Source organism: Protomyctophum bolini (assembly GCF_963924005.1).
Source record: "Protomyctophum bolini genome assembly, chromosome: 3".
Classification (NCBI taxonomy): domain Eukaryota; kingdom Metazoa; phylum Chordata; class Actinopteri; order Myctophiformes; family Myctophidae; genus Protomyctophum; species Protomyctophum bolini.
In genome coordinates, this window is record NC_137864.1 from 4,349,644 (window position 1) to 4,369,304 (window position 19,661).

The window sequence follows — 19,661 nt, forward strand, 5'->3', positions numbered from 1 at the left end:
AGAACGACTCTGACTCAGATTTTGAGATCTTCTTACCTTTGGCCAGTAGTATACCTCTGCAGCTCATGGGGGAACCAATGGAACAGCGAGATGACGTTTAGTGATGATGTCCACTACTCCAGCGTCCACTTCACTTCACTCGCTCTAAGAAGAACCAGGAAGAGACACATACACTTCCCCACCGTCCAACCACCCACCACCGCCCCCAGGGACAGAATGACGTCCACTACTCCGGCGTCCACTTCACTATAGGTCTAAGAACCACAAAGCGCCTCTCCATTCCACCGGCCCCCAGAAACTATAGGATCAGGACGTCAACTATAGTGTGGTCAAATTTAAAAGGTCCAATGCCGCCCCCCATGGTGAGATATCTGAGACACGACAAGCTCGAGCATAGAGGGTTATTTATTTCTTTTTCAGAGGCCTGGATGAGGAGAATTCCAATCCAATGTATTGTGCACTACACACACACACACACCAAACGCAACAGTTTAAATACAGTGCCTTGCCTTCAGCATATGATTTTGTTTTTGCTGCCCCACAGTGTACTGTGTGTGTACTGCAGGCTTGTCTCTAGACGACATATGCATTCTTATAAACTTCCCCAATAAGAACAAAACTAATTCACAAGACCAATGTTGGTGTGACTAAATGGATTTGCTGGAGGGGGGGGGGGGGGGGGGGGGAAGCATAGATTAGCAACTACAATGAAACTTTGAGCAGTTGCCTTTTTTTAGTCTCAAGCCAAAGAAAGGGCCAAATGCAAGAATTAATTGATTGCATATCATTATACAAATGTTATACAAATGGAACTGCATGAATAAAGTTGTATTACATACTTTATGGTCATTCTTATCGGTTGACCGTACCCTGAGATTTCATTTTTCGACCGCAGTCAAGGTCATGGATTTCACAATGTCCCACATCGCCATCCCCTGAGATGTATCCCATGATGAAACTTGAATGATTTGAAGATTCAGAGTGCTTTGGTTTCATTGGAACACTAGCCGTCATTGTGACTGAATGCGATAGTAGTTATTTCCAATTAATATTAAACTACAAACCCTGATCATTTAAACAAAGGCTCATCTTTTATGACACCACACAGGTGCACTCCTTTAGTCATTAGGGCAAAAAATAACAGCTTAATATTTCACAGTGTGTGATGAAAAAAAAAAAACGTACGCTTTTCAAGACACCATATGGAAGACTAAAATCCAGAAAGAAACTGAATTATAGGCCCACATAGACAGAGACTGGTGTTTAGAAAGAGAGCTATAGGACAACATGATCCACATACACAGTGACTGACATGTCTGGCGAGTGCAGACATGATTGTCGTCTATGTCCCGCAGCCTGTGGTCGACAGCGCCTCCGCAGCCTCTTGCAGGGCGGTGCATTTGGCCTGGAGGCCGTGGTCGCCGGAGCACTCCGCGGTTAAAGGCCAGCGTTCAACCCAGGTGTTCTTCCCCAGCATGTAATTCAACCTGACAAGAGTGAAAGCGCGAGTAAGTGTTAAGTGTGTGTGTGTGTGTGTGTGTGTGTGTGTGTGTGTGTGCGCGCGCGCAACATGCGTGAGTTCGTTCATGTGTGCGTGTGTAAATGGTAAATGAACGGTGCGTTTCACATGGCACCTTTATCCAAGGCGCTTTACATAGATTGGGTGAATGTTCACCCATTCACACACACATTCATATATACACCAATGGCGGAGGAAACCATGGAAGGCCGCCGCCCCTACCTTCTCATCGGGAGCAATTAGGAGCGTCTTGCTCAAGGACATTTCGCTCTCGGGGGGGGGCGTGTGTGCGCGCGCGTGCGTGTAATAATTTATTTTGACATTTGTCACTGAGAAATAAACAATTTCTGTCAAGCAACGTTTCCTCCTCCAAAGTAAACCAGGGTTCAACATCCTTCTCACCTGCTGCTGGTGTCTATGTTCCACAAGTCCTCCTTGGGGCCTATGATGAGATACCGGGAGCCCTCCTGTAGACTCAGGCCTTCCCTGCAGGCTCCGTTAGACATGAAGACTCTTCTGTGGCCCGCCTCCACCCCGGCCTCCTCACCTGGAAGGGAGAGGTTAGGGAGAGAGTATAAGTCTCACGTGGCCAGACTGTTGCCTCTTTTGCCATTTGCAAATGCCATATACAGCCTGGAGAACGCAAGCTCTTTCCATGAGTAAAGCGGCAAAACAAGTCCTACTCAAAGCAAAACAGCGTTGAAGCTAAGGTGGCTAGTTTGTTTTCTGCATTATTTCTTATTTCACTGGTTTTGTCGGTGTTGATTCGATGATAGTTTTCTGTGCTAAACTATATCCGCGCACAGATAACATGAATCTCCCGCTCGTAATAATAACTGAATTGCATTTTTATCGCGCTTTTCTATGCACTACGTGTCTACTCAAGGCGCTTTTACAACGGTTCATTCATTCATACATTGGGAGGTGAAGCGGCGGACAGTCGACTTCCCACATTCACACACCGATGGTGGCGAGCTCACACACCGACCGACTCATTGGAGGCAATGTGGGGTTCAGTGTCTTGCCCTAAGGACACTTCGACATGTGGACAGGAGGAGGAGCCGGGATTCGAACCGCCGACCCACGGATCGTTGGACGACCTGCTCTACCTCCTGAGCCACAGTCGCCCTTCCAAGAGTTACTTGGCTCTTGCAGAACTGGTTCCAGACCCTAAATACGTAGCATTCTGGCGATTGTGCGATAGTTGTCTGGCTAGACGCGAGACTATAGCATAGGGAATAGAGAGAGCAGATAGGAAGCAGACAGACTGTGGAATGAGATGAAAATAAAGCACAGGGGTCTTCAACCGGCTGCTTAATGAGGTCATGATATGCGGGGAAGACCCGAGGGATTATTCCAAAAATCTTTAGTAACTGCAATCTCGGTCTTACGTTAGGTAAACCTGACAGAGGGTGTGTGTGTGTGTGTGTGTGTGTGTGTGTGTGTGTGTGGCAGACTTACCCAACTTGATCAACCAAGTGATCTCCATTTCATATTTGTCGTAGTAACTCTGGTTGACGCTCAGCACTTTGACCTGATAGACTATAGAAGATTACCAGATATTAATGACAGTACTCGTCAAGAAACTCTATGTCGGTGTGTGTGTGTGTGTGTGTGTGTGTGTGTGTGTGTGTGTGTGTGTGCGTGTGTGCGTGCCAACGTACCATGGTGTAAGGTCTTGCAGGCGAATGCTTGTATGGTTTCAGAAGTGAAGGTTTTGCTGTTGAGGACACAGCAGTCACCTATAGAAGCACAAGAACAAAATGCTCAGACAAACATCAGCAACATGCACACATGCAAAATGAAATGTTTATTGACAACTACAGTCCAATACATCGTTGATTCTCCAAATGGGGTCCTTGAGAAGATGGAGGTCTGTAACTCTGAGTGTGTACAAAATACAAAATGGAATCAAATGGACCCAGCTTACAGGTTCCATTTGTACACGCTCAGAGTTAAAGTAACACTGAGCCACTTTTACAATATAAATTAGATCGGGGTTCCAATTTGTTTCTTAATCAAACCACTGCGATAAATGAGACCGAATCAAAGCCTTAACCCATTTTGAACGGGAACCCCTTTTGGTGGTACATTATGTTGTAATTTAGCTATTGAAAAATAGCAGATCTACAAGCTCATAGCGCGGCACCGAGTGCCGCGCTATGAACTTGTAGGTCTGCTATTTTTTTTAAAAAATCGTTAAAATGTGCCTCAAATCTTTCCGAAAATTGTTATTAATTTGAGCCAAACCCTGTGTGCAGCGGCAGACGTTGTCCCTGCAGATCTGAGAGAGGTCGTCCCGGTCCTCCCTGGGGTTGTACACGCGGCTGCAGCGGTGGTCTGAGGAGGACAGCAGGACAGTAGGGGGCAACGTTGAGATCCGAGACCAGAGTCTCTACAAATATCTTCTAATTCGTGTTGGTGCTCAAACCGTTTTCATGTTAAGGACTCTCAGAATTATCTGTATAGCCTATTTGGTCAGACCTGTTTTTTTTTTTTGACCCAGGTCACACAAAAAAAAAGGTTACATTTTTATCTGGATAATGTCAAACAATTAGTAATAAGTGTAAATGTAACTATAATACAGTTTGAATTTGAATGTACAAAGTCTATTTTACAAGCTCCTGGATTCGTTATTTGTTCGTTGTTTATGCCGTTTGCTTTGATTGAATAATTGATTCAAAACTATGATTTGATTTGGGTGTGTGAAATAAAATGTCAGTGTTGATTATCGTGTATTAATCAAATTATAGTTAACAAATATAACTACACTAAAAAGGATAAAGATGAAGGGAAAATAAGACCTTTTTATAGCACAATAATGTTTCAATAAGTTTACACATACAAACAAATGACACAATAATCAACACAAACACTTTATTGTAGAACACACCCAAATCAAGTCATAACATTACGGAGTGCATGTTCAATCAATTATACCGTCAAAGCAAACGGCATAAACATAATATTAGTAATATAATAATATTAGTTTGCCTCTTCTACAAAAATACAATATAGTTCTCGTGTATCATAATACCGTACTACTTGTATTATTTCCCACCACGGAGTATGTAACCTCGCATCAAACTATATCCAGCATAGCTACTGTACATCTAATGCTACTACATCTACTGTATATCCAACCTCGGAGGACAGTCGGGACGGTCTGGTTGTTCCCCCAGAATAGGGATGTTAACCCATTCTGGGCGGGCACCCATTTTGGTGATTTTTGAAAAATAGCAGATCTACAAGCTCATAGCGCGCCACCGAGTGGCGCGCTACGAGCTTGTAGGTCTGCTATTTTTGAAAAATCGAAGAACGACTGACATTTTTTTAATCTGATCTCAGGTCAGAATGGGTTCATCAGACCAGTGTGTGTCCAGTGGAAACCTCGTATGAATCTGATCTCAGGTCAGAATAGGGATGTTAAGGTTCCAGACAAGTTGGTTAATAAACAATATTATCTATCATTATTTTTGAATGGAACTCACCCGGATTATAGTACTCATAGGCGGTGACCGAGGAGGGCTGGAGGAGGCCGACCTTGAAGTTCTGCTGCAGCCTGAAGGTCAGGATCTCTGGCTCCCTGTGAGACACCTGAGAGAGTACAGTACAGTGTACAGTACTGTAGGTCAGGGGGTTCTCGACCCTTTTTTTGGGGGGCCGGGGGACCCCCCGGGAAATGCTTTGGCAATGTCTCGGGACCCCCGCCCTGCCCCGTCCCCCTCCCGACCCCCCAATATAAATGTAGTGCTACAATAACCTTAATAATAGAGACAATACACCATGAATAAACACTGAAACCAGGGAAGGTGTATGCGTGTACTATGTTAACTCTTCATTTCCACTTTCCAGCCATTCAGTTGCAAACAAATAAGAATAATTTGGCGACCCCCCCCGAGGGGTCACGACCCACGAGTTGAGATGAGAACCCCTGCCGTAGGTGATGGAACACTCATTTTGTTCCTACAGGGAAACTCTTTATACTATCCATTTTCTGTTGCTATGGTTGCTGTTTGATGTTATCTATGCTGCTGCATTGTCAGAATAGACAAAAATAAGTTGGACTCTTATGTACCTGTATACACAAGATGAGACAATAAAGTACAACCTTGAACCTTGCACAAGTAGGACACCTGAGAGTAGGTTATGGAACAAGTAGCATGCAAAGTACGTGGAGAAATTGTTACCGAGACGATCTCCATTTTGGAAATATACTCGAGACCATGGGGAGGGTCGGGGCAAACTATACATTTACACTACATTTGCCCTCTGGGATCAACAAGGTAACCTAATAAGTGTGCATTCAGGGCTCGAAATTAACTTTTTTACTTGGTAGCACTGGTGCTCCCAAATTCAGAATGAAGGAGCACCAGAAAAAAATTAGGAGCACCCACCAAAATTTTACGAGCACCAATATGTAATCGATTTTTTACATTCATTATTATTACACTTGTAGCCTACAGCAGTGGTTCCCAACATTTTTCATGTCAAGCACCCTCAAATTGACACTCATTAGCCCACGGACCCCCATTTGAAAATATATGCCAGGGACCCCCATATGAGAAGATTTTTACGGCTCTAGCAGTGATTTTCAGTTATTTACATTTCAAGGACCCCCAGTTTGACCTGAATTAGGCTACCGTTCCCCATTTCTATCTCTGGGACCCATAAAATCAAAGTTAATTTAACTGAGTGTACAAATGTACAGTGAAATTGGTTTACCCATAGTATGTAGTACACTCTCAGAGTTTCAGACCCATAAGGGTCCATTTGGTTCCTAACTATCATTTAACCGAGGACCCCTAGGGATCCCCGGACCCCACTTTGGGAACCACTGGCCTACAAGCCAGTTGGTATGAGATGCTATTTTTGTGGCAATAAACCAGTTGAAAATATAATTAAATTCTAAATACTGTCTCTGCTATAATTTCTGAATTTGTAAATGGCTACAAAACCCTTTGTTTTATGTAGGCCTGCTTTTTGATTGAAGTAAAAAAAAATATATATATATATATATATATATATATATATATATATATATATATATAGGCCTACTGTATATATTTATGAGAAGTTATTTTCATAACGTCATCATAAATGTGTGTGTGTGACTCCACACATTCCATTCAATTGAGCCCTTTTGTTGTCTCTCACAGCTGAGGACCTCAGGTCCAGCTGATGTTGATCACCCAATCAGTCCACGGACTGACGGGAGGTTAGAGGAAGTAGAAGAAGCCAAGGAGATATTTCTCTAAACAATCATAACTCTGGACAGGAATGGACTAGGAACTTACTTTTTTTTTTACATGCTCAGATCTTTATGCTCTACAAGTTTAAATCATCTCGCGGGAGGGAACCGGCCCGCGACACTTTCGGTCGCGATCGTTTTGGTCGCACTACAATAATTATATGCAGTAGCACTGGTGCGCCCAGTTATATTTTGAGATCGCACAGATTAAAATTCAGGCGCATTTGCGACCAAAATGGTCGCTATTTCGAGCCCTGTGTGCATTTAATTAACATATGCACACCCAAATGTTGATGTAAGCCCTGTTTGATTAGAGAGTCATAATGTTCCATATTGGGATGTGCAGGCTGCATATGTCAATATGATGCATGTATAAAATAAAAACAACATGGACTTTTATTTCCGAGTGCACCCCTCCATGGTTGTGGAACAGTACCGCAAAATACAGCCCTATATGTGTCATCATTTTGTGTGGCGGAAATAGCCGATCTACAAGCTCATTGCATGTTGCAATGTGAAGTGTTGTGAGCTCATAGATCTGCCATTTCCTTTATTACCTTGAAGAGGTGAATGATGAGGGAGCCTCTGTCACTCAGGTTGTCCACAACCTGGAAGTTACTGATGTAGCGATCCACTGAGTTGGTCAGCTGAGAGAGAGAGAGAGCGCACGCACACACGCACACACGCACACGCGCACACGCGCACACACACACACACACACACACACACACACACACACACACACACACACACACACACACACACACACACACACACATAATGTGTACACCATAAGCCACCTAGTGTCTACCATTACAGACATAAGAGGCAGTAGTAGTGTGTTATTTTTTTCTTACCATCTCCAGGTCAGAATTCTCCGGAGTGAATCCAGTAGGGAGACTGACATCCAGGACCACCATTCTGACATCTCTTGGCGCCAGCGCTCTGTGGCGGAGGAATACATACATACACCGTCAAAAGGAACTTCAGCAGCAGGTGTTAAGAACGAAAACTTTTCATTGTGAGGAGAACAGGTGAAAATATGACAAAACAGTAGAGAGTAGAGAGCTTGGACTGGTCCAGAGCGAGCTCTAAATGTACAGAATGCACTGGGAAATGTTTATGTCCGATTTTCACAACAGAATATAGGATTCATGTTAAATTTGGGTAAAGTTCTCCTTTAAAGCGGACTGCAAGTTCCCCTGAGCAAGATGCTAAACTTGAAACTATTCCAATTCAACTTTTCTAATTGCCAACAGTAGAAAACAGTAGATGTGGCGTTAACTGTGTGACTGTACAGAAACATATGCATTAATGTATGTTTCTTCCTTTCTATAAGATGGCGTAACGTGTACAAAAACAAAACACACAGAAGAACTATTCACCTCACACGGATGGTGATCTCGTACGATTTCACCACATCTGCAGGACGTCTCTCTATAAAGATGGGATAAAAACAGCTAAACAAATTGCTTCATCGTCCAAGGTAAGGAAACCTAATTCTTCTGGCAACTTGAGTGCACATTCCCGTGTACATTGTATAATGTTCAGTGTTAAAAAAGCTGCAATAAATAACCTTTTCGTCCTATCCGAGATGCAAACGCCGGCATTTGCTAAAAAGCTAATACAGATTAATTATACATTTCTCAAAGCAGAGCAGTGTAGGCCAACTACAACCACCCGCCGTTGTGTTAGTTATATAACATTGAATTAACATACTCTACCATACAAATTGGTCAAAATAAAGTTGTATTCTCTAACATAAGTTGAGGATTGCAGCTTTTGGTGTTTTAAACATTATGGTATAAGTTAGCTATTGAAAAATAGCAGATCTACAAGCTCGTAGCGCGCCACAAAATGTGGCACAAATCTTTGAATATATTCTTTCAGAGCGAACGTTTTTAACTCAAATCTTTGCTTCTGGAGGGTCCCTGGAACAACATATTTTCCGATGGGGGTCGGCGGCAATTTACATATAATTTTATTCATTTTTGGGGGTCCTTGACATGAAAATGTTTGAGAACCACTGACATAGTGAAACATGGGGTTTTTCAGATAACTGTCGGGATTTAGAAGACATTTGTAGAATCGCTTCCAGGTCAAAATGGGTTAAAGGTTTCTTACGACTGGATTCTTCAATGGCAACACTCAGTTCAAAGTTTGCACAGGTGCTATTCTCGTCCACGTCGTGCACCTGGTTGTAGTAGGTCACCACCTGTTACCAATTACCGGCATGTTGTCAGGGAAGATAACCAATCAGTATAATCATCATGAACAAGATGTATAGATGCACAGAATCACTGAAATGATTCTGCAGTTCCATAGATGGAGTTGGAATTGTCTTTTTCTAGTGACTATATAATACATTTTATATAATCACAATCTATGCCAAACCTGGAATAATAATTAAAAAAAGCTCATACCTCAAGTATTCCCTGTCCAATTCCTCGAGCCTCTATCTCAAGGTTTTCGCCAAGAGGCACCTATAAGTAAGAACAAGGACAAGAGGAGAACATAGATTTAAAAGGTATATTCAGTGACTTCACTTAATTCAAACATCACTTCTTTTTTGGTTTTGTTGTGATAATCCTCCCTACTATAGAAGTGTGCCGACCACATAACGAGTTCCACCCTGTCCTCAGTTAACCCCTGGGGTTAATTGAGGACTAGGACTAGGTGGCAAAGCCTTCATCCAATCAGGATAGAGAGGGGCCTTTCCCGCCAATCACAATCGAGCGGGAGCGGGCCTTGGTGTGTGTGCTGTTGGCCTGTCGTGTGTCACCCCACTGTAGTGCGTGCATGTGCACATCTTGTTACCGAGGCGGACCGGTGGGTCCAAATCACTGAATGCTCCTTTAAAGCACTGTTGTTCTTCCAATAGAAAACTCAGATGAAGGAAATGATGTTCAGTCATGTCAATCAACCACTGTCAGAATCCTTGCCCCTGTTCATCCATCGTAAGTCGCTCCAAATACAAGCACCCATTTTGACCTGAGATCAGATTCTAAAAATGTCTTCTACATCCGGACAGTTTTCTGAAAAAGCCATGTTTCTATGTCAGTCGTTCTTGGATTTTTCAAAAATAGCTATTTTCCAATAGCTAAAGCATAACTTTCTTTGGAACACAATATTCTTTCATGTGGAACACCATGCAGTTACCTTGGAGGAACGCGCCACGTACAACGTGTGTGCATCAAAGGCATAGGTCACCTCCCTGCGTCCGGGGACCCGGACGTCCACCAACAGGCTGGTCTCCTCCTGAGACGCCTTGTTGGCCGAGTACTCTGAGAGGGCCTGGAGAACCACCATGGTGGACTGAGGGGAGGGGACAGGGGGACAGGGAGGCAAGAGAGACATAAATAGATAGGCATGTCACATACTGCAGGGGGTTCTCAACGTTTTTGCTCCTATCACTCCCCAGGCCATCTTTGAACAAGCAGTGTTGAGACAAGCTCGGAATAATATTGTATCTGACCCCTTTGCATGTGTTGTACCGTCCCGAGAGTACGAGCTATAATGCCATCCGGTAGGAGGTACAGTATAGAACTCCACGGTGTGTGTATAATAGATTTAAACACTCCTTTGTTCCCCTGTCAATCAAAATGCTCAATGAGAGATTGCCGAATGCACTTTACTGACTCAAGAGATTCAGGGATTGCCAAAAGCACTTTTTTGACTATGTGTGCAATATCTTTTGTTTTGTGAATGTTGGGAGTTTCATGGTGTTTTTTCCTTTTCGTATTTGTATGCAGCTGTGACTCTTGTCTCCACGACAAATTTCTCCCAAGGGAGACAAATAAAGACAACCGTGAACCTTGAAATGCTTTGGCAATGTCTCGGGAATTTCTATTTTCCAGCCATTCAGTTGAATTTTTTTTTTTTTTTTTTTTTTTTTTTTGGAAAATAATTTGGGGACCCCCACAAAATAACCCCTGACATACTGTACTACACATCAGCATGGGAGAGCACAGATGTAGGGATAAAACAAAGTGTGGGTGATGATGTGTGTGTGGGTGTCATTATCTATGAGTGTTGTTTTTATATAGAATGCTATCCCATGTTGCATTCCTACATCTGTGGTCTGTGGGGGGTCCTCATTCTAAGGCGTTGTTCCTCCAACAACATTGAAAACATAAAGTGATCGAGCCTTTGTCGAGTTTTGTCCCTGTAGGACATGGAATGAGCGCCACTTCCATCTAAGAACTGAGGCCTCTGTGGACATTATTAACAAGGACGCTTATGCTGCATTCACATGGAATCAGGCAAGCGGTTAGACGGCGAACGGCAAAACCTGCTGGGTGGAACGGTAAAAATATTAAATATTTTTTAACTTTGATGCCGCATGCCGTTGGCGTTAACCACGCCGGTTCTGGCTGCCGGGGCCGTCCTGTTCCGTTTACAGTCCTGCTCCCCCGTCCACTAAAATGACTTCCGGTTTGCCGTCTCTACCGCTCGCCTGATCCCATGTGTGAATGCAGCATTAAAAAGCATTTCCATAGCCCCATTTAACTACAGATTTTGTGTTGTAACTTGTAATATATAGTCCCGTTATTCCTTTGCTCAATTTCACCGGCTTGGTTAAATGTTGATCGTTTCATTTTATTTTTTGTCTTATTTTGTTATCGACTGTTATCGGAAAACTTCTACATCCTGACAGTTTTCAGAAAAAGCTATGTTTCTATGTCAGTCGTTCTTCGATTTTTCAAAAATAGCAGACTTACAAGCTCGTAGCTATGAGCTTGTAGGTCTGCTATTTTTCAATAGCTAAAGCATAACATAATGCTAACACCAAAAGGGGGTTCCCGGCACAAAATGGGTTTGACTGCGATTGTCTGCGCAAGGTGCTCTACAAAATAAACTTGACTTACTCACTACACGTAACTTACTCACTAAAAGTCTCAAGTCGGAAATTCGACCTTGCGTTCTCTTGTTCTCTCCATTCTAGTGTGCGGTGGTGCCGGGTGACGTATATACCTGCGTGGGACCGAAGCTTCCTCCCAGGCCACGGTTCTCGTTGAGCCAGTTGAAGGCCGCGGCTGCCTCTTCCATGTGGCCGCTCTTGACCAGAGCCAGCAGGGCATACCCCGTGGCCTCCAGCGTGAACCAGCGGCTCTCACTGTCGGGCCAGTGGCTGTGGTCTGGAGCACAGAGAGAGGGAGGGGAGACATGAGGAGCAAGGCGGTAAGATGTGGGTGTCTGTCCGTACCAGGGGGGGGGGGGGCAGTCAAACAGATATTTCGTGAAGCCACTAAGGAAATCGGGACTTCCTGAAAGTGCCAATGAGGTTCTCCAAGCTACGTATAGCACAGCTATCAAATAACTGCAGAGCGTCTCAAACATGCCAGCCCTAATAAGGTTGAGGTTCTGCTTTCCATTATGTTTCACTGGTCTCATGACACATGGTTCACTGCCACACTCTATGTTGTCCGTTACTCTGGACTGGCAACGGTTGTCAAGGACAAGGCAGGAAAAGTGGGGATCTTGGATAATTACAGACCTATTGCTCCAGCCAGCGTATTTTCCAAGGTCCTCGAAAAGATTGTATTAGATAGATGAAGTTTTTTTTTTTTTTTTAATACCACTGACAATCAGTTTGGGCTTAAGGCTATAAACATGGTACTGACTGACTGACCTAGGCATCTATGCTCTAAATAAAAGAAGTGGTTGATAAATATAGAAGCCAGAATTCCTCTGTTATAGTTGGTTTTGGCCGTTCTTACAGCATCCTGGCATGCTAACCAGCATGCAGGTTTAGATGGGGAAGTGCATGGGGTTTCGGCTCCTTTTGCTGTAGGTAACGGGCTCTGGTAAGGGGGATTACTCTCGCCAGCCCCCATTTAATCTTTTATCTTTTCAGCTAAATACAGTAACTACAGTAACTCCCCGTTGAACCATCTAATGTACGCTGATGACTTTTGCAAAGCTTTCTCCCGGTAGTGCTGGCTTTCAACAGCTGCTAATTAGTATATGCTCTGAATTAGGGGTATAGCGTTTGATATCAAACGGCAAAAAGAGCGTACTAATGATCTGCAGGACGAGAGGGGATAAAGACCTCTCCTTTCCTCCTCAGCTCAGTGGCCTTGTGGTTAGAGTGTCCGCCCTGAGACTGGGAGGCCGGGGTTCGATCCCCGGCCGGGTCATACCAAAGACTCTAAATAATGGGACCCAGTGCCTCCCTGCTTCACACTCAGCATCAAGGGTTGGATTGGGGGTGGGAAGTGAGGACGCTGGCGTCGACTGTTCGCCGCTTCACCTCCCAATGTATGAATGAATGAACCATTGTAAAGCGCTTTGAGCACTTGGAAAAGCGCTAAAAAAATGCAATTCATTATTATTATTATTTAATTCCATTTATCTGAACGGCATCCATCTGCAGTAAAGCTAAGTATTTGATAACTGACCAACTGTCTGATGATAAGGATCTGTATATAGGCAGTGCCATATACTACTATATGCTCAAGCAAACATGCTGGGGAGGACATTTCACTCATGTACACTTGAGGTAAAAGTAAATCTCTTCAGAGCATGCTGCAACTTAAGTTCACGAAAGCGAGCATTGTATAAACTGCAGGTTGCTTATAATGGTTGCATTGCGTACTGTATATTGTTGAAAGAACCAAGGTGGAGGAGTGCAAGTGAGTTATTCTGTAGTGTGGGAGTATACACTTTTCATGCCTTACCGAGAAACTTGATTTTTGTGTCGGCTCAATGAGTCTCTTAACTGTATAGTGATGCAGCCGTGTTGTAACCCCAGCTTCGGTACTATAGAGCGCCGCAGTCCGGCCCCCTCTCAGAAAAACGAGTGGCCCAGGAAATGAAACCCCCAATGCATTCTCTCATCGGCACTTCTAATATAATTTATTTAAAGACGGTTACGCCGCGGACAAAGCCAATTCGGATCGTGACAAATCATGACAATCGTCTCATTTATAAGACGAAAAACAAAACAAATAGTGTTGTCTCCTGACTTTCTTTTCTAATGATTTGATCGGCCCAAAACATTGTGTTCATTGTCATGATTTGTCACGATCCGAATTGGCTTTGTCCGCGGCGTAACCGTCTTTAAATAAATTATATTAGAAGTGCCGATGGGAGAATGCATTGGGGGTTTCATTTCCTGGGCCACTCGTTTTTCTGAGAGGGGGCGGGACTGCGGCGCTCTATTAGGTAATGGTAACCGTTTATTGTAAAACTCATGTTTTTATGGGTTAGGGGTGTTTTTTCTGTATGTAGTTTGTTTTTTGGAACAAATAAATGAAGATACTAAGATACATCCGACGTTTGTATATACATAAATATATGTATAATACTTTTTCCAAAGCTGTGTGACTGTGTGCATGCGTGCATGCGTGCGTGCGTGCGTTCGTGAGTGCGTGAGTGCGTGCATACCAGTAGACGCATATCTCAGGGGCACAACGTCTAGCTGTGTAAACATAGACAGGGCGTAGGATGCGATGGCCACACTGTAAGGTCTCGTCAGCGAGGGGAGTTTTCTCTGCAGGTACTCGACGGTCTTCAGGGTGGATTCCTATAGGTGGACCGTATAGAATCATCATCATATTAATAATTACAGAATAGCATATATTGGTATAGGTTTCTACAGACAAGACATGGTTGCTTTGTAGAGAGTCGTTTGTGACAAGCCATGATTCAAGCTTCGATAGCCATCCTTCCACATGTACATGCATAATATACCGGTATACATATTTCGTCGCTTTAAACCACCTAACTCAACCTATTAACTCCATTGGACCCTCAAACTGTCCACTATAGAGCAGCTACTCTACTCCTACTCCACCCCCTCATTGACAGTAAGTCATTGACAATATATAAAGTCACAACACATGCATAAATGCATTCATACATGAATCTGTGTGTTTCACATTATGGCCAACAGTGTGTCAGCCTTCAGTACCTCCACGCTTACAGCAGGGTCTCGGCTGCACCGGATGCCGGCCTCCTTGGCCTCTGCCAGCGCTATGAGGACGAAGGCCGTCAGAGTGGTCTCTGCCTCTGTGCCTCGAAGACCGCCCTGCGGGAAACACGCACACACACCGGACAGACAGGTCTTCACAATGGGCTCCGTCATATAGAGCATTAAAAGGATAGAAGCTCCGCCACCCTCCGCTATTCATGTCAGTGGAAGTTGCTCAGTGGCGTTTTGAAGCACTATACTTCCTTCCGCCTTTTTGGGAGCATTTCCGCATTTGGGCGCCAAACTTTGGTGCCCAAATGCGGACGTGCAACCGAGCAGCTCAATGTTAAAGCCCAGCTGCACGGGGGTTTCCTCGTCATGAATCCACGGGGTCCGCCGTCCGCAGTCCCTCCTCTTACCGCTAGGGGCCCCGTGCTTCAACGTTGGAAAGCCTCACTGCGGCCCCTTGGGCTCTATGCATATAAACACGCCATTTTGGAAAGAGCTTGGGCCCCTTCCCCATACTTCCTTCACAGGTGTTACCGATGATACTAATGAAGGCTCTGTTCCGTTCTGGTCAAGCAGAGTCGGGGTGCTGCTATACTGTGCGTGTTGGCTCACTGGGAACACTCTGCTACGCCAGTGGGTCTCAAAGAGTCCTTGAGTGGGTTCCAAATGGCCCGTATACGGGTGCGTTTGGGCGACGACTTGTGTATGGTATTTGGCTACAATTTGGGGATCTGACGTGTGTGTGTGTGTGTGTGTGTGTGTGTGGTGTGTGTGTGCGCGCGCCAGGCGTCTCTCACGATCATGGTGGTGCTGTAGACTGGGTTGTCCTCCTTGAAACTCCCCCCAGGCTGCTGTTTGTGTTTGAGCAGGTAGAGCAGAGCGTCGCACACCTGCCGCTCGTCCACACCGATGACGGAATAAGCCATGGAGAACACCTTCACCACGTAGGCAGTGATCCTGAAGCCGTCGGGAAGGAATTCATGCTTTCATTATTCCATCCATGATTCACTTAGACAGTATTCATGTCATATACCGTCCATAATTGGTTATTTGCTCATTTATATATCAAGAGGGATATATCAACAGATTTAAAAAGTAGCTCTATCGATCTGGTATGTAAGAAAGACGAGTGAAAAGAGAGATACCGACAGGGATGCGACTGATTTTAAAAGTAGCACTAACAATCTGTTATGTAAGAAAGGTGTGTGTTTTGTGTATAGTACATGAAGTTGAAGTTTCCTTTTTAATATAAACTACTGTACTGTACTGTATGTTAATAAGACCTATACTTCATTGTACGAGAAATAGCAGATACAGCCCATAGAGTACTGTAGACTCACAACACATTGCAGAGTGAAGTGTTCGAAGCTTGCAGATCTGCTATTTTTGAAGAATGTGAACAAAATCAACCCAATTCTTTAGAATTCTAAAACGTTTTGACATTTTTCAAAGGTTTTCGAGGAATAGGGACACCACAGGGTTATTGCATTCAATCATGTCTACTGCATTTCACCTAAAATAACCTCTAAGGGGCCATGAACCAGTCGGTGTCCACAGAAAGTGTTTTTTTTTTACCTCCCAGCACCTTTCTGCCATGCACTTCTATATGATGTGGAGGTACTAATTAGTAGAACTCCTCTTCCCTGCGCCGCACCTTGCGTTTCAGCACTTTCGGTTTCCAGCTTCAACTTAGGGTGACCAGATGTCCCTCTTTGCGTGGGACAGTCCCTCATTACCAATACTCTTTAGCTGTCCCACAAATTGAGACCCTGTCCCACATTGTGACTGCCATTCACAAAATAATGCCCTGGCTAATAGTTGGCTTAATGTTGTAAAGCTCTCTCATTCTCTCTTTTCCCGTTTTTAAGCCCGTTAAAATAATGAGAAATATCCCCTATAGCCCAGGGGTTCTCGTCTCAACGTTTTTTGGCTGGGGACCCCCGGGAAATGCTTTGGCCATATGTCTCGCGACCCCCGCCACGCCCCCCCCCCCCCCCCCCCCCCTCCCAAAAGTAAAAAAAAAAAAACGTTTGGAGAGGATCGCCACTCATCAGTGTAACGTTCCTGTTGGAAGTGTTGGACACCCACAGGTGGCAAAACATTTATGGGAGGCGCCATGAACTCTGTGCATCTGGACATGATATGCAAAGCGCACCAACTACTCAAAAACAAACGTATACAGTGGTACTAGAATCAGAGCTCCAACTCCACGGTCCTTGATGAGCATTAGCGGGATCACCTACAACGTAAATGCAATGTAATGTCGTGACATTACCATGTACTGGCGCCTTGCTTCTGGTACGGAGGGTAAGAGCCATCGCTTTTACGGTACGCCAGTTGCTTCTCATAGCCTGGGGATGAAGACAGTGTGGATATTAATTTGTCTGAACAAAAATAACCCAATTCTAGACCAGGGGTCTTCAATGTTTTTTTTTTAGGCCAAGGAAGGACCCCTTAGCTGAGAGGCAGATGAAGCAAGGACTCGATCCCCATTATAGTGTAAAATTGTGTTGCATATTAAACCTTTTCATAGATCTCAGATGGCTTCATTGACTATCAGTGATATGTGAATTCATGTTTGTTTTTTTCTTTCAGACATTTAACCACTGAAACCCTCGATATTTAGTAATCTTGAACCGTTGGTTCTGTACTCGATCTGCTCTTTTTTTCCCCCTCTACACCCAAAAAAATAGACGACCTATACAAGCACACAACGTGTGTACTTGTAGATTGGCTATCTTCGGCAAATGTTCCCCTCGGAAAACAGGGATCCTATAGGGTTGCAGTGGTTCAAAAGAAAATCCATGTCACACAAAGACTTGGCCTGTATAGTAACTGTAACTCCGATCCACCCATTGGTTGATCCATCTTCCTCCATTCCATGATTTCCATCCCCCTCACCTCTCCGGATGTATCGGAGGGCCTCGTCCCGGCGCTCCGGCCCGACGACGCCCCAGTCGTCGGTCCGGTCCAGATAGAGGGTGGCGATTAGGGGCAGGGTGATGGTGGCCAGGTTCTGCTCCACACAGCCCCCGGGCATCCGGATCAACCGGCCCAGAGAGTCCTCGCTGATGGAGTTGTCAATGCTGTCGGCCAGCACGTTGCCTGGGAGAGGGGAGGGGAGGGGAGGGGAGAGGAGAGGAGAGGAGAGGAGAGGAGAGGAGAGGAGAGGAGAGGAGAGGAGAGGAGAGGAGAGGAGAGGAGAGGAGGAGCAATGAGTGATAAATAACATCTCAGAAGGATAAGAGGAGAGGAGAGGAGAGGAATGTTTACCAACCTCTGATACTCATGAACGTCTCGGGTTTAGAGTTGGGCACAACTGAATGCAGCCTCACCTTGTCAACACGAACCACTTGCTTACCTACAGTACATAAAAACACAGGGATGAAAGACACCGGTTTATGGAATTGTATCATTGTGGGAATGGAAATGTTCTGGTAAGTTGCCCTCGGGAAGTTATTTAAGCCAGAAAGGCTTGACGTCTTTGTATTCATCTAAATATCACATCTGTGTATAGTGTACTAATAAGGAGTATTATATTATTTAGCATTTAGAGGGTTTTAGTCAATACACGGTCAAATACTAACTTTAACATGTATACGTTGTAAGGTTTGTAACTATGGGACCATTGGGTTACATTTGTAGAGTCTCATTGTTAAATGAACACTCTTTTAACAGCAAAGACATGCCTCTGACAAGAGAACAGCACGCCATGTACAATCTGCTTACCAAGCAACCCTAGAGCAGACGGGTTCAACACGAAGCTCCGAACTTCAGTCTTTTGAACTCCCTCCACCTGAGGCCAAAACAAATAAAAGTTTTTATGCACTGAATATAATAAGACTGTGTTAGTTTAAGACACCCTTCCTCCTCACATGGTCGAAGTCCAAAGCCGTTTTGTTTTTGTTCCCCTCGGCAATAATGTAAATACTTTCGTTTCTTGGTTGTTGTTTTTTTTTGTCTTTGTCTTTTTCTGCCCACTCTTTTCTTCTTTTTCTCCTTCAGAATGTACACTCTGAAGCGATGTTGCCCCTGTTAAGTGTTGACTTGAACAACATATTTTGAGATGGAGGGTCGGTGGCCAAATGCATAATTTTGAGGGTTCTTGACATGAAAAAGAGTTGCCGACACATGTAGCAACACACGTTTTTCAGAAAAACGGTTATAGGATTCAGAAGACATTTTTTTGTAGACTCGGCCTGCGGCTCTTAAAATGGCCGACAGTGACTCACCACCACGCGCAGGACTTTCCTCACGCGGTCTCCTCCCATCATGCCACTGACCAGCACCATCACGTCCACGGGAAGCTTCCCCACCGCGTGCGGCACGACGGTGTACGGCACCACCAACGAAGAGCGGGGCGCCACGTCCACCTCCTGCGCGTACTGCTCGCTGAAGGCGAGGCTGCACATGCCTTCCGTCTTCATCAGCACCACCCTCACCTGTTTACAATTTACAATTTAGGCATTTAGCAGACGCTCTTGATCCAGAGCGACTTACATTTAAGCAAAAACTAAATCATGGCAATACATCACATACCGGTATATAAAATGAATCATGTATAAACCAAGAACGTAACAGTGGAGTATCTATGTCAACTATACATTATGTACTATACTATATTATACAATATACATGTGTATTATAAAGTGCTATGACTAGATGAAATGCAATTCTAGTGCCGTCTACGTAACGAGCTATAAGTCTGTCTAAAATACTATCTAAGTCTACATAAAGTGCATATCTAAGGGGCTAGGCTATAGGGCACGTGCTACGGGCCATGGTGGAGTCTGAAGAGGTGGGTTTTCAGACTACGGCGGAAGATTGGGAGTGAGGCTGCAGTTCTGACTGTGATGGGAAGTGCAGTCCATAGTTTTGGAGCCAGAAGGGAGAAGAGTTTGGGACGTGTGGAGCGTTGTCCCGGCGTTTTTAGTGAAGGTACAGACAAACAAACAGACAGACAAACA

General features: G+C 44.4%; 1 protein-coding gene across 1 annotated transcript in view; it reads right to left on the bottom strand.

Annotated features, from left to right (window-relative positions):
• Positions 1–860: 860 nt before the first annotated feature.
• LOC308313445 (venom factor-like) overlaps positions 861–19,661 on the bottom strand; it is a gene marked incomplete at its 5' end in the record, with an annotated part of 49,710 nt that continues 30,909 nt past the window's right edge. Inside the window, 21 exons of the mRNA XM_080760543.1 lie at positions 861–1,487; positions 1,922–2,066; positions 2,981–3,061; positions 3,184–3,261; positions 3,770–3,859; positions 5,011–5,116; positions 7,328–7,417; positions 7,628–7,715; positions 8,156–8,207; positions 8,895–8,985; positions 9,194–9,253; positions 9,930–10,085; positions 11,745–11,908; positions 14,160–14,298; positions 14,686–14,802; positions 15,492–15,651; positions 16,970–17,045; positions 17,596–17,799; positions 17,972–18,055; positions 18,424–18,490; positions 18,927–19,136. Coding sequence (XP_080616669.1) covers positions 1,343–1,487; positions 1,922–2,066; positions 2,981–3,061; positions 3,184–3,261; positions 3,770–3,859; positions 5,011–5,116; positions 7,328–7,417; positions 7,628–7,715; positions 8,156–8,207; positions 8,895–8,985; positions 9,194–9,253; positions 9,930–10,085; positions 11,745–11,908; positions 14,160–14,298; positions 14,686–14,802; positions 15,492–15,651; positions 16,970–17,045; positions 17,596–17,799; positions 17,972–18,055; positions 18,424–18,490; positions 18,927–19,136 — 2,403 coding nt within the window. The 3' untranslated portion in view covers positions 861–1,342. The remainder of the gene's footprint in view (positions 1,488–1,921; positions 2,067–2,980; positions 3,062–3,183; positions 3,262–3,769; positions 3,860–5,010; positions 5,117–7,327; positions 7,418–7,627; positions 7,716–8,155; positions 8,208–8,894; positions 8,986–9,193; positions 9,254–9,929; positions 10,086–11,744; positions 11,909–14,159; positions 14,299–14,685; positions 14,803–15,491; positions 15,652–16,969; positions 17,046–17,595; positions 17,800–17,971; positions 18,056–18,423; positions 18,491–18,926; positions 19,137–19,661) is intronic.